A 14,723-nucleotide genomic window follows, 5' to 3' on the forward strand; every position below is an offset into this window, starting at 1 on the left:
GCTATGTGCCCTCCTTTCCTCACTGAAAAAGGATGCATTTGGACTAATTGAAAGGATGTCAAACTGATGACAGTCCTCTAAAGGTGCCTCAGGGCAAAGGGGATGGCGGTGGCAGTGGTGGGAGGGCAGCGGACTTCAGAGGGTGGGGTGTGGATGCTCTAACGTCACTGAAACCAAAGGTAAGAGCTGCTTTATAGCTAATGCTTTTCATATACAATTTTCTTTGAACAAGGAGTCCTATGGCTCAAACATGCTTTATTTTAGTTCTGAGAAATGTTGCAGCTATTAGCATGAGATCCCTTCCAGCTCGGAGGATAGCATCCCTGCGGCCTGGTTTCTTCGCCGTTGTATTCAAAGAGTAATCAATCCAAGATACATCACAACCGAGAGGCAACTTAAATCTTTAATGAGGTCTCTTAAGAAAACTGTAAAGGAGGGCTCCTCCATTCCAGAGGCACAGTAAAACTCCTCTAAAACCTCTTTTCCTCACATCTCTCAGCCTTAATGTTTCCCACGCAGCACAGCTACCCTAATTCCCTCCTCCACTCTAAGCTCTGCCGAATTCATTCACAGTAACCTTTTGATTCTTTTTTTCCATCCTGCTCAAACCTATCTCTTTAGTATATGGATCAACCAAGCCTTTATGGCTTTTAATTTCTTTTCTCTATTGCAAAGGAGGGCAAGGAGAATTCTTTAATTCTCATAAAGAAGGAGAGAAAAGGCTACAAAATTATACCTATTTTGATTTTCTTCTTCCCACCACCACACATCATCTCTGGGCTGTGCATATATGTTATTCTTTGCCTGTGCAACCCCTGCTTCTCACTGCCTTCCTGCCCAGCACTACCCAGCCTTTGGATCCCTGGGGTCACTCCCTCCTCCTGAGACACAAAATGGGGAATCTCACTGGCCCATGACCACACAGGTAGGGTCTCTCCTCTCCATCATGTCCCTCAGCTTTTCCAAGTACCTAATTTCTCCTTGAACTCCCCCCACAGAATAGAACTTAACCTGAATTCACATCTGAGTGAATGAAGTCAAGGTTGGTAAAGGGTTGAGAGTGAAACACAGGCATCGAAATCACAAAACGTATCTTTATCCTGCTGTATGTTTTCTCATGTAGATGAGTGGCATACATTAGATTTAAAAAATATTTCTCTATTATTCTTTACACTGCTCTATCTGAGAAAGAACATTTTAAATAGATACAAAGATGAAAAGTGTGACACGTACTTAATAGCATTTACCATGATGCTGACGAGCAACACATCAGATACGCACTTTCCCTTCTTCAGCAACCTTTCTGACTTTGCACCAAGCTGAGCACGCACAGTGAACTGTGAAGATAAACAATGTGGTAAAGAACAGCTCATTTAAAAGTCATATTCTGGGTATTTGGAGAGGAAAAAAATTAAATGGTCACGTCCCGTGAAGACATCAATCGTTTAGCACAGTTCTGGAATCGACCAAGAAGTAGGGGAAAATGCGTATGTGGGTTTGGAGGCCCCTCCTCTGGCTCCCTTCCTTCCAAGATCCTCCTCTTTAATTTTCAGCCAAATTTCATACTCTAATATCTTAAATCATAGAGATTGGGGCTTTCTGCTTGAGTGCTAGACACTTGCGCCAGGCAGACAGCGCACGCCCTCTGGCATAACCTGTAAGTCTGGCTTTGGTCCACTGAAGTTCTCTTCTGTCAGATCACACACATTTTCCACCTAGTTTCTGCTGTTTGCTTTTCTGCTGCCTGCTTTTGGCCCTCAGATACTTAGCTTCTCTGCTTGCCCAGCATTTATGTTGTTATCTGTAGGAGGGCTAGTCTAATAAAGCTACTCCAGGTCAACAGGAACATCCCTCTCGGCTGTTGTTAACTCAGCCACCAGTGGGAGCATTTTATGTCACATGACATTATGTCTCTACTGAAAACCCTGCAGAGCCTCCCCTTTTCACCCCAAATGTCCTAACCATTGTGCATGAGGCCCTGGTGAACCTGATTCTTCTTCCGTCCCATCCATCCTCTCACCTCATCCCTTCCTCTTCTCCCACCTTGAGGACCAACCACCTTTCTGCCTCAAGGCTCTCGTCCTGAAATGCTGCCCTGGATCCATTGGCTGCTTCGCTCAGCTTTTCAGTCGGCTTAAATCTCACTCTCTCGACGTAATCTCCCTCACTCTACTTTTTCTTTTCTGACGACATCATCACCATTTAATGGGTCATATAATTCATTTATTTGTGTGTTTGTGGTTTATTGTCTGTCTCCCTCTTTCAGAATGTAAACTCTATAAATTCCAGGAGTCCTGTCTTTCTTGTTCATCACTGATAAACCACCCCGACCCTGAATTACAACAATGCGTGGAACATACTATGCCTTTTGAATTGAATTGAATTGAATTGAATTGAATATGGAATTTGGGGGACCCCCTAACTCAACAAATGTAAATATAAAAATACACTTAGCTTTTCTTCTAATTTATACCTCAATATAGAGTAAAAATTATAAGTCCCCCTTTATCACTTTCTCTAAAACCATTTCTCTCCCCATAGGTCATCATGTGTACAATTTGGCGTGTTTTCTTTTAAAAAATTTTCTAACTTTAAGCAGTTTTGAAATTTAAAATATTACAAAATTGTCTTCCTTGATGAAACACATAAAAGTAATCAAATATACTTTTATTTAGTTTCATTCAATAGAATTCCACATGATTAATCTGACCATTCTATTTGATGACAAAAAAAGTTTCCATATACAGTAAAGCAATATTTCCAATATATATGGAAATATTATTTTCCACAAGAAGCAATAGTCAGTAAATTGTTGTAAACATTTCAGAGATTAATAAAAAATGTAGAGTCATCAATAAGTCTAAGAATAAATTCTGGCAAAAACTCTTTAAAGGTAAAGAGATTGTGAAAGGAAATAAAAGTCATAAATTAAGTGGTAAAGAAAAACACATAAATATAAATTTGGTATTAAGTCTAAAATTTTTAGAAGCATATGTTTACTTTTTTACCTGGCAGAACTGAAAGCAATTTTGACAGCTTTAGATATAAAGAATATTAAGAAAATAAAAAATATTAAGTAAAGACAAATTTATCTAATATTTTACCACTAGATTTATTTTAAACCAAAGAGGAGCACATTGCTATTTCATTTCATTTGCAGACAAAACCAAAAGACACTTAGACAAATCTAACACATTTCAGTATATGAGTAGCCAAAATTAGATTATAGTACTTACTTCAGAGAAACTATCACTTGCTATGACTTCTTCAGCTTTTGGTGATTTTTTATTATTGGTACCTAGTAACAGGAAAAGTGATAAGAACATACTCTGGTATTTAGAACTAACATCCATGTTAGTATCTAACTGTCTATGGCTTTGGACATACAGGATATTGGATTCAGCTATGCCTGAGACACTCAGAAGAAGGAAGTAACAGGATCACTGCAGCATGGTTTTCACCTTCACTGCACAACATTAAAGTCCTAGACACTGTATGGCATCGGGTTTTCTCCTCTCTTCCTCCCAGCATGGCTCACTCATAACAATATCATTAGAAATACTTTAATACAGTTTGGGTTTTCTTTCAGAAAGACAAGACAAGATCTCAAGAAAAGTCATTAAAATGTTAATTTGTTACATTTTGACTTAACTGTATCATCAAATTATAGGTAATAAAGATGTCTGAAAATGGAAAGCTCTAGAAGTTAGAGGGATTTTTAGTTAAATTCTATGGGAAAAAATAAGTTTTCAGAGTCTGTTTATAATTAACTGAACTTTTGTAATAGAATATGTCATAAAATATTTATGATAGTTTAAAAAATCAATTAAAATTATCTTGTAAGAAACAACTGAAATAAGGAACAGGTTATATCCTCTTAAAAGGTGGAAAACTTGACTGCTCTGGAAGAGCTGCCTGCTCATAATGACTGTACACTTTGTCCAAAGGTGATGGCAGTAATGGTGATGGCACAGGAGGATTTTATGCCAGAATACAAGACAGCTATTGAATATGGCAAAGCCTTACTAGCACAAGTAGAAAAGATACTTAAGACTTAAAATTGTTTTCTCTCTGGCTCTACCAAGGATCTGAAAGACTAAAAGCTCAGATCCCAAGGGGAGATAACTTTTCCTTGGGTTTGGGAAGCTTGGTTCTATTTGCCTTGCCCAAGGCTGGGAATAAACATAACTTTATCTAAGGGACCACTGTTCAGGTGGGTGACAGAGGCAGATGGCAGCTCCCCCAGTATGGTGAACAAAGCAGCAGCATGAGCACGGCAGTGCTCACCCAGAGCCGCAAAGTGAGAAGAAACAATAAGCCACTGTCTCCCTGCCGAGCGGGGAAGAGTGACGATGATTTACCCTGAGCTGTTTTCAAAAACCACAACAAAACTGAGCAACTACTTGAAGGAGTGTGAGAAGATTCCTTTGAAACTTTCATCTCTTTTCCCCAGTTGTAGACAGTGGTCAGGGATGTCTGTGTTTATCTTGCTGTCTGTCACATGACCATGTAGACAACCACGCAACCCACCCACCCCCATCCCGTCTCTCCTTTCTTTTCCTGAAAGTTTATTTGTCCTCACATCCATGTGCTCTTACTCTTTGTCTATCTGTCTCTCTTGTGTAAATGATGGATGATTTGTTTTGATAGCTTACTTACCAAGTCTGATTTTATCTTCTGTTTCTGATAATAGTTCAGCTGAAAATACAGTATGCAGATCCTTTGGGGAGAAAACACACACACACACATGGACACACAGGGAGAGATGTATCATTGTTATACTTCAGTAACATTTTAAATTTTATTCCTATAAGTAAGGTTTGAGAAAAATAGACTATTTCATCTAAAACATTAATGATATTAAGAACTGAGTGAGTTCTGGAAACAACAAAATCTGATGATAACTGGGCACAAAGCTGGCCCACCACCCGGGATGGCCCACCACCCGGGATGGCCCACCACCCAGGATGGCCCACCACCTGGGATGGCCCACCCAGACAAGCTGGCGGGGAAGGTTGGAATTTCCCTCTTTTTGTATAAGTACCCATGTAATATCCTCCATGTTGCCTCTGGGCCCATAAAACTTAAAATATTTACTCTCTGGTCCTTTACAGAAAAGTTTGCCAACCCTTGGTCTAGAGGAACTTTTACATGTCATCCAGCTGGAAATGTCCAACATACAAGGTGCAGAAAAGCAGGCTAAAATCACACTTGCCTGGCTTTCTTTACCAGGCTTCTGCTGAACTGGTAGAGCCTTTTCTTCAGCTGTTTGCTTCTGTCGTGTGACCTCACTGACCTTTTCATTGTTGTGAAATGCTTGGATAGCTTCTCGGACAAGAGTGTCAATAGAAAGTACCTGAATAGGAAAGTCTAAAATACAAAAGACAGTTTTACTGATAGCTTTTCATTTAGGAAATTGACATCATTATTCTTCTGTGCTGGCTTCACCCTTTGAACACTCTCTTTATAATTCTTTAGAAATGTCTTTTGGATCAAGATGCCTTTTTTTTTTCACTATTGTGGTAAAATTCACATAACATAAAATCAACTATTTTAACCATTCTAAAAGATACAATTCAGTGATATTTAGGTCATTCACAATGTTGTCCAATCACTACCACCATCTTTCTCCAGGAAATTTTCATCATTCCAAAGGAAACCTTGTACCCATTAAGCAGTCAAGCCCTATCTCCCTACCCCTGCCCCTGGCCAACTCATTTGCTTTCTGTCTATGGATTTGCCTAGTCTAGATACTTCATATCCATGCAGTCATGCTATATGTGACCTTCTGTGTTTGATTCCTTTCATTTAGTATGTTTTCAAAGTCCATCCATGTTGTAGCATATAAGAGTACTTCATTCCTTCTATGGCTGAATAATATTCCACTGTATGGATATATCACTCATCAAAGCATCAGGTGATGGACATTTGGATTGTTTCCACCTTTTGTATATTATTGATAGTGCTGCTATGAATATTACTGTACAAGGTTTTCTGAACCCCATTTTCAGTCCTTTGGGCATATACCGGTGGTGGAATTGCTGGAGTCATATGGTAATACTTTATTTAACTTGTTAAGGAATCACCAACTACTTTCCATAGTGGCTACACCATTTTATATTCCCACCAGCAATGTGTGAGAGTTCCAGCTTCTCTATATCCTCACTAACATTTGCTGTTTTCTATTTTTAAAAAAAATCATGCCCATCCTGATGGGTGTGGAGTGATATCTCACTGGGCTTTGTTACGCTGCTTTTTAAGGAGATGTTTTTAACACCTCAACAATGCCCTACCCTTCTCTGCCTTGGACTGTAATAAGATGGACTGGCCTCAGTGCAAATTTTGAGTTTTCCAATGAAAACAGTAATAGGTAAGTATTATTGAAGACAAACTAATTAAACAGATGGAAGTCTGTGATTTTGCTTCTAACTGGAAGAGCTTCTACAGAAAAAGCCAAAGGCTCAGTAAAGAGAGGGAACTCAATCAATGTGAAGAACTAAAACACTTACAATTTTAAGTGGATTTCTTTTGTATTTGTGACAAGTTACTACTTTCCTACTCCATCTACTGGTAAAGTAAGTAAAACCTGTTAAGTTTAAGGCTTGTTATTTCTCTATGCTGTGTGCCCTCATTATACAGCATGCTCGTATATCCCGCTTTCCCTGGGACAGTTGTGGTTTATGACTCTATACTCCTAAAAGTGTCTGCCTTGGGCGTTAAATTATGTAATTACACCATCATAAAATTCTTGATGACACAACTTCCCAATATATTAGCAGATACTTTATGTTTTCTATAGACATAGCCATCTGCAGCTATAGTCATTGGAAATAGAATCCAATAAATAAAATAAATAAATAAGAAATTTTACTTTTTTGTAGAAAGTTTAGAGCAGTAGTTTTTCCACTAAATGTTTTCCCCAACAAGCACCCTTTTATAGCAAATGAAGGTAACTCAGGTACTGTTGATTCAACTTGAGGAGGAAGAGAACTTTCAATTAGTCTGTGAATCACGTGGCCCAATATGCTATTGTTGGAGGGTGGTAAATTATCAACCATTTCTTCTGGTAAGGCCCATTCTCCAACCATGTTCTGCAAAATAATAATGAAACACACAGAACAGAAATATTCTTGAAAGTGGAATTTAAGCATGTAGGAAATATGAAAATTGAAAGTAAATACAAGTTATAGTAAACAAAAGGAAATCAATACTTCAAATAATTATATTACTAAAATGTGTAATCACATGAATAACACTTTCAGATTAGAGAGTGAAAAATGACTTTTTATATAAAAGGAAAAAGGAAAAAGCCCTCTAAAACACATAACTTATGAAAATAGGCATATTGAGTTAATTGAGATAAACTCTAAAGCAGATTGAGTATTAAGACACTAAACTGGTATCATCATCAGTAGAGAGATAAAAGACAGTAGTGGTTCTTCGGCTCTCCTATGCAAGTACAAAGCTTATTTTAAAATGCTTTAAAGTAAGACAGAAAAAAGAGAAATTTCATGCCCAATATGGTGTCCTCTCAGTTTACCAAGTTTGACTCCCAGTTTCTTCAGGTTTCTTGCTTAAAGGATCAAACAATTAGCAAGAAAAAAAAGAAAAAACTGTATAGATGACAATCTCTGACCTCTGTGTAATAAAACTAGAAATCAATTTAAATTTTAAAAATTAAAAACATTCTCTTTGACACTTGGATTAAAGAAAAATTAAAACTATAAAATATCTGTAAATAATAAATTTATTAAAATGAAACACGTTAAAACAATAGATTTGTTAAAAATACAGGATGGGATCAAACTATATTCAGAGGAAAATTCATAGGGCTTTAGCCTAACATGCTTGATCTAAAATTAAAAAAGAAGGAAAATAAATGAATTAAGCATTAAAATAGGAAAAAAAAACCTTAAAATAATCAAAAAGAACAAGGAGGAAGAAACGCATTACACTGAAAATTGATAAATTAGAGAGCAGAACTATGGAGATACTTTTTATTGATGTATTTCTAGAATTTATCCATACTAATCATTATGAAATTGCTACTAGTTCTGAACAATGGTGAAGATTATTAAGTATCAATTTTGTAACACAAGAGGAAAGAAGGTAACAACAGATTTTAAGGAGGCTTAACAATCCTTAAGGAAATAAAATGTACGACTCTACTATGATAAATCTGAATTTATTAATGTATGGTAAAAATGATATTTTAAAAATGAACAAATGATTAAAATAAATTTAAATGGAATATCTGAAAAGATTAAAGCCATGAAAGACATGAAAATGTTGTCAAAGAACTATACCTAGGAAACTTGAAGACACTGATGGTTAACAGAAAAATTTTCATTGCTTAATTAAACAGAGAATTTACATGTTGCACAAAGTCTTCTGAAACATGGAAGAAGATAGGAAGCTTTCCAGTTCACTTGGCAAGACTAACATAACGCTGACGCCAAAAAGGTGTCAAAGGTAACTGACAAAAACAGCATCCAAAAAGAAAACAAAAAGCCATTCTCATTTGGAATATATTGCAAGAATTATGCACACAATACTGATAAAATCAGTACTCTATTATGAGCCAATAATGAGATTAATTGACATTTTCTACACACTCACTCTATTCCATATACTGTTGTTTCCATGAATTATCTCACATGCTTCTTATGCAATTCTTATGCAAGTATTATTATCATCCCAATTTTGCAGAAGAAAAACCTGAGAATTATAGAAGCTAAGTTACTTTTCCATGGTCACAATAAATAGTAATGCAGAGCCTAGATGAGAACCCAGGCAGGTAGATTCCAGAACATGTGCTCATAACCTCTATACGACATTGAAGTTGTCTCACTATGACAGAGTAAGAGTTATTTCATGAATACAAGGAAAGTTAAATATTAGAAAACCTATTATTATATCACATTAATAGGTTAAAATTAAAAAATGAAAACATATGATCATTTTGACCAATTCAAAATTCATTTCTGATGAGGAAAAAAACTTAAACGAAACAAAACAAACCTCTTAATGTGCTATGAATTGAAGATGACTTCCCTAATATTTCCCATATCTTACTAATATGTAATGCCGAACCATTTTTTTCCATTAAAGGCAGGATAAGAAGAAGATGCTCATCATTAACATTAATGATTCTGGAAGTTGTAACCAATGCAAATAAGATAAAGAAAGAAACAGCATTGTTTCTAGGAGTAACAGGCTGCCGTAGAGTTCAGCTCTGGTGCAGAGGCAGCTGCTGTAACCTGAACTTTACAGCGCTCCAGGGTGGCGGCAGTGGGGACAGTTCTCTTGTCAGACTTCGCTGTGATGGTTCTGATCATTTTCCCTGGGAGGCTACCCTTGAGCCTAGTTCTTGAACACACCTACTGATTTACTGAGCTACTCAACATATTTTGAATATTTTTTTTCTGCTTACTCATCATGAGTCCACTTTTTTTGCTTGCAATTAAAAACTTTGACAAAATCATTGTCATTGACAAGAAATATAGAGAGATTATGCATAGACAGCCTCATAAGTCTACTGAGGAGTGTAAGAAAAATGATTTGAATAAAGGGGAAGTTTAAAAGTTCCAAAATTTCAAGCCATTTCATTCTTCCTCAAATTAATCTCATTTAATATAATGAAGCAAAAGTGCTAGTGCCACTTTTTTTTTTCCCTTGCAGGGAGATAGCACAAATGGTTCTAAAACTGAAGCAGAAGAACAAATGTAGTGAGTGCAAATATTCACTTAAAAACTTAAAAAGGAAAGTAATAAGGGAATGTTGCCTTACCAGACATTAAAGTACTTGATAAGAACACAGTAATGAAAAGAAAGAGCTGCAAAAACAGTGCATTCAGTGCACAAAAAAATAAATTCTAGAAACAGATCCAAGTATGTGTAAGAATTTAGTGCCTAATAAGGTTGTTTCACATTAGCAGATAAAGAATAGATTGTTTTGCAGCTGGTATTGTCTGGTCTGGTGCCAGAATTTCTGATATGTCAACACAAGAGATAAAGAAATGGTTTTTGAAATAAATAAACAAATAAAACCATATTCATAATAGGTTTTTCTTTTAAATTGGTAGAATTTGTTAGCATATGCATATAATTGTATCTGTCACTTCTATACACCCTACCCTTTAACTGCAAAATTTATTGTTTTAGTTTAATGCGTTTGGTTTTTAACAATTCTGCATAATACATGCAATGCTGAAAATTAGGTAAATATGAAGTTGATTTGCATAATTATTGATTGCATTATAATTAACTATTTGCTTCTGCTTTCATTCACTGGAATTGTTTAAACATCTAATTAGACAAATGGTAATTATTTTATGTAACGTGACCAATTAGAAAGTAACCAGAGAAATTATGCTATTTTAAAATTAAAAAGGCTATGAGCCACAGGCCAAGGTTAAATGGAAAGTTTCCAATGTTCTAATGATTTTGTGCTGTGCAGTCATTTAATCCATCCTGAAGGAAACAGTCTGGGACTTAAATCAGGTGACCTGGGTTCCGGTAAGAGTTCTCCTATTTACTCATTTTGTACCCTTGTCAATTCCTTCATCTTTGTATGATAATATTACCGATCTCATGGGGTTGTTATAAAGATTGAAATGCCTGTGTGGGTGGCCAATGTGACCGCTGACTTTAAATGCTTACTAGCAGTTCTCAGGCTGCTGCTGGAGCACATCACAGCGCTCTACAGGAGGGGTGACGGCCTCCACACATCTGCCTAACAGGGGAAACCACATTCGGCTTGCACCAAAATCAGAAAGGCATGCTTCCTCACAAAGGTGTCAGAATGGAGCCCCCTTCTATCACTGGCTTAGTCGTAGAATGCGGCCAAACACAATGGGACAATGTTGACCATGAAAAGAACTTAATGCTTAGCTTAGGAAAATGACCGAGGCCTGACCCATGGAGAAGAGTAGATCAAGGATTTGGCAGAACACACTTTACAGAATCACCTTAAAGGTACAGCTGGGAAATTCCTCATCAAGACAGAAAATAAATAGTAAGGGAAGGGTAACACATTAGGTTGGAACAAGAACATGGTGAGGCAAAAGGAGGTCAGGAGAACTGGAAAAAGAGGGAAATTAGACCAGAATAAAGGTGACTACTTTAATGACAACGAGCTAAAGTGATTTTACTCCTTTGTTAGTGAAGAGGAACCAGATCCCTAATTTACATGCTTGTTATATAAAATTACATTAATTATATGATAAAATGATATAAAATTATAAAATAAAATATATAATTCTTACTCCTTCAGGTATGGTTATAAACAGACATCTGACTATTAGTGTCAAGACTCTGATGCCCAGAGTGGGCAACACTAGGTGAGTACCATCTGGTCCAAACTGTTGCTTTAGTGAGACACTTTTTCTATGTGGATGTGCTCCATGATACTAGCACTTGACTAATGTAAAGTGTCATGCATCTATAACAAATAATTGTTATCTCTTTAATATTAAAATGCCATCTGTGTGCATTTTTGAAAAGGCATAAGTCCAAGACTCAAGACCCACTAACCCCTAGAGAGTCCACCTCTCCTTGTGAACTCTTGTCGACCCACACACAGAGACCATGAAGCACAATAGAGAGTGAACAGCCTCTGCCCTCGGTCACAACCTGTTTCCCAAGACTGTTTTTATTCATTTACCTACACTGAATTTTCCAGAAACTGAACCCAGAATCCCTGGGACCATGGTATCCACCTATTCTTCCTGTCTTCACAGTTTACATAAACCTAACACTCTGCTTTCTGGGCTGGATCCAATATACTCACATGCTTCCCTATATCATGTTGCAGGTACCTCAGGGTTACCTAGGCTTCTGATTCTGGTTCCTTTCAGCCTGTCATATCCTTGTTTCCTATGGCCCAGTGTGTCAGTTTCCTTGGTTCCCTTGTTAGTAACCATGGCTAAAAACATCATGAGCATTTACAGACAGCATCTACTTGGAAATAGTGTACTTGAATGTGGGCTGATGTGCACACTTCAAGGGCAAGCCTCAGATCTTCCATGTGTTCAGTCCATTAGATTCCTCCTTGACTGTAACACTGCCCATGTGATTGGATAATGATGCTGGTGAAGCTGCATGGTTTTCCCAACAGATTTTTATTTCTCTCCACATTATTATCCTTGGACCAAAGCAAATGCGCTTTGTTCTCATTTCTGGCCATTTCTAAAGATCCAGACTGGGAATACAGTTTCCTCATCTACTCTTTTAAAGTATGGGAGGCACGGTTCATTTTGATCAACTTAGATAAACAGAATCTGGGTCTCGGGAGATATTCATCAGCCCATCAAGTCTGAGTGCCTAACACAACATTCAATAAAAAACAACATTGGTTTATGTCAATGATACTTAGCAGTGACATTCAAATGTGGCTTTTGTAGAGTGGCGATACTAATCTGAAAGTGCACATGATCCAGTGTTCGTCCTCTTAGATTGCTAGAATTTATCAACATCTGCATGGCCTGAAATGCCCCAGATATTCCCAGTTTGGTAGGCTCCCAGTGTCTCACAATTCAATCACGGATGCATTCAGAAAGAGGCAACAAATGTTTCTTCTCTTAAGACAAAGAAAGAATCTCCTAGGGAATACATCACATTGTTTTTGACATCTGCTGGTTTCCTTGGGCTTTCCTGAAATGCAATCTTTTTACTTATATATAAAACCCAACAACAGGCAGATTATCTTGATACAGTGGCCAAAGGACTTAGGGTGATTTTAAGAAACAACTCAGGTAGCAACTCCACAAAATAAGGCTATGCCCCTTTTAGAGTATGGCTTACCAAGACATTCAAGCTGCCTTAATTCTGCTCCTAGGATAGCTGGCTTCCTCTTGGTACATCATTCCGCAGGCAGTGAGGAAGACATGACAGTCTGTGATACCAGAAATGTAACTAAGGCTCGTAGTAGCAGCCTCGGGGGGTTGCTGCAGCCATTACTAACCCTCAAATGCCAGCGGACGTTATCCTTGTCTTCATTGTGATGGACTTCTCTTTAACTATTCAAGAATTCCAGGTCAATCAATGCACCAAATTTCTGAACCTCTGTGAGTGCTCCTCAACTTGCCCAGCTTCTCTTGTAGCACAATTACCACTTGCTCTGTATCTTCTAAGACATTTTTTACCAGGACCCTCCATAAAAAATACATTTTTGCATTGTTACCTAAGATTTGTGTGCAACTATATATATATATATATATATATATATATATATATATATATACACATAAAACTATATATATATATATATATAAAACAGAAAAAAAAAGTTTTATGAAATGCTTATCCTTACTACTTGGTGATGTGCTTTATTTTCTATTGCACTACACTGCATTGCATTGTATTTCTCTTATTTTGTTGTGTTTCCTTTTTTAAAATAAATAATGGTTGTGATCCAAAAGTTAATTTCATAATCTAGTCTCAGTCCACTATTTGAAAAAACAAACAAAAAAAAAGGATAATGTATTCAACAAGACCTTAGGAATCCTCAGTTCTGATTACACGTCTTTAAGTACCATCTTGGATTCATCTCTTAAATATCCGCAAATAGGAAGAGGAAACTCTTAACTTTATGCTAATCATGACTCAAACTAGAGAGTTACAGAGTAGATATTTATTTATGAAATATATTTTAAAATAACAATTCTCAGTGCAATTTCTCATAATTGGTAATAACTTGAAGATCCAGCTCACTCACATTTTTAGATCTTATTTGTGTGTTTTTTGAGATTAGTTATGGGTGGCTTATTTTATAGTATCTCAGAAAATAGTTTTTGTACAATTCCTACTTATAATTTTTTTCATGATGTAAATCTTTGAAAATGATTATCAATCATTATTATTACTCAAAATGCAATAACATTTCAGGACTGTTGAAAAACAAACCAACTAATGGCTAAGTTGTATCCAAAGGAAGTTTTCGCAAGTGGGAGATGAGGTGATTTGTTAACTCAAGCCCGAACACCTTGGGCAGACCTAAATGATGTCTTAATTAGGCACAACTCAATTGCTTAGTTATAATATTCTAATTCGCTGGACAATCTACATATTTCTCCTTAAAGTTTTATGGACATACCTAAGGCGATATCTTCAGCAGTTACTGAAAAATTCTGATGATGCAGGTGAGTCTTAGCAAAGACACTCAAAATACTTCTTGAACTTACTTTGGTCTACATGCTTGGAATTAAATGAAATCATAAGAAAATACAAAGATGGGGAGAGTATAAGTGTAAGCTCACAGTTCATAGGATTAGGTCAGTTTTGAGTTAGTACCTTTAAACCAATTGACATCTATTCATATTTCACTATTCAGTTGAAATTCATTCCTTCCAGTGGGCCCCCATCACCTCCCATGCTTATCCACAGTTAACATAATGCTCCACATGGTGCTCCTCTTCCCCACTAAATTGTGAGCACCAGGAGGGAAGGATCTCTATATTAATCAACTTTATATCCTCAGTTCCTAGAACAGTGCTGGCACATAGTAGGTGCTTGATAATCTATTGATTGGATTAATGAATGAATCAATCAGGAGTATAGGCTCAATATATGTGAACTGAAAAAATGAATGAATCCATAGATACTACATTCTAGTAATTTTGATTAAGTACAAAGATGACTTAGCTCCCCAAATAAGACAGACAGACACAACCCAACCCCAAATCTAGGAACAAGATCAGAAAGTGTCATCCTCACAGAGGGAAG

The 14,723-nt window shown here is 36.7% G+C and overlaps 1 protein-coding gene across 8 annotated transcripts in view; it reads right to left on the reverse strand.

The window, feature by feature from the left end:
- Positions 1-14,723, reverse strand: part of SPEF2 (sperm flagellar 2) — a 157,094-nt gene that overhangs the window by 87,897 nt on the left and 54,474 nt on the right. For all 8 annotated transcript variants that reach the window (XR_012071530.1, XM_072958783.1, XM_072958782.1 and 5 more), the window contains 5 exons: positions 6,872-7,091; positions 5,216-5,370; positions 4,660-4,720; positions 3,237-3,298; positions 1,234-1,337 (listed from right to left, as the gene is read on the reverse strand). Coding sequence is in view for 7 of the 8 variants with exons in the window: in XM_072958783.1 (XP_072814884.1) it covers positions 1,234-1,337; positions 3,237-3,298; positions 4,660-4,720; positions 5,216-5,370; positions 6,872-7,091 (602 nt within the window). In the remaining variant the exon portion in view is untranslated. The remainder of the gene's footprint in view (positions 1-1,233; positions 1,338-3,236; positions 3,299-4,659; positions 4,721-5,215; positions 5,371-6,871; positions 7,092-14,723) is intronic.

This window comes from Vicugna pacos, chromosome 3, assembly GCF_048564905.1.
Source record: "Vicugna pacos chromosome 3, VicPac4, whole genome shotgun sequence".
Taxonomy (NCBI): Eukaryota; Metazoa; Chordata; class Mammalia; order Artiodactyla; family Camelidae; genus Vicugna; species Vicugna pacos.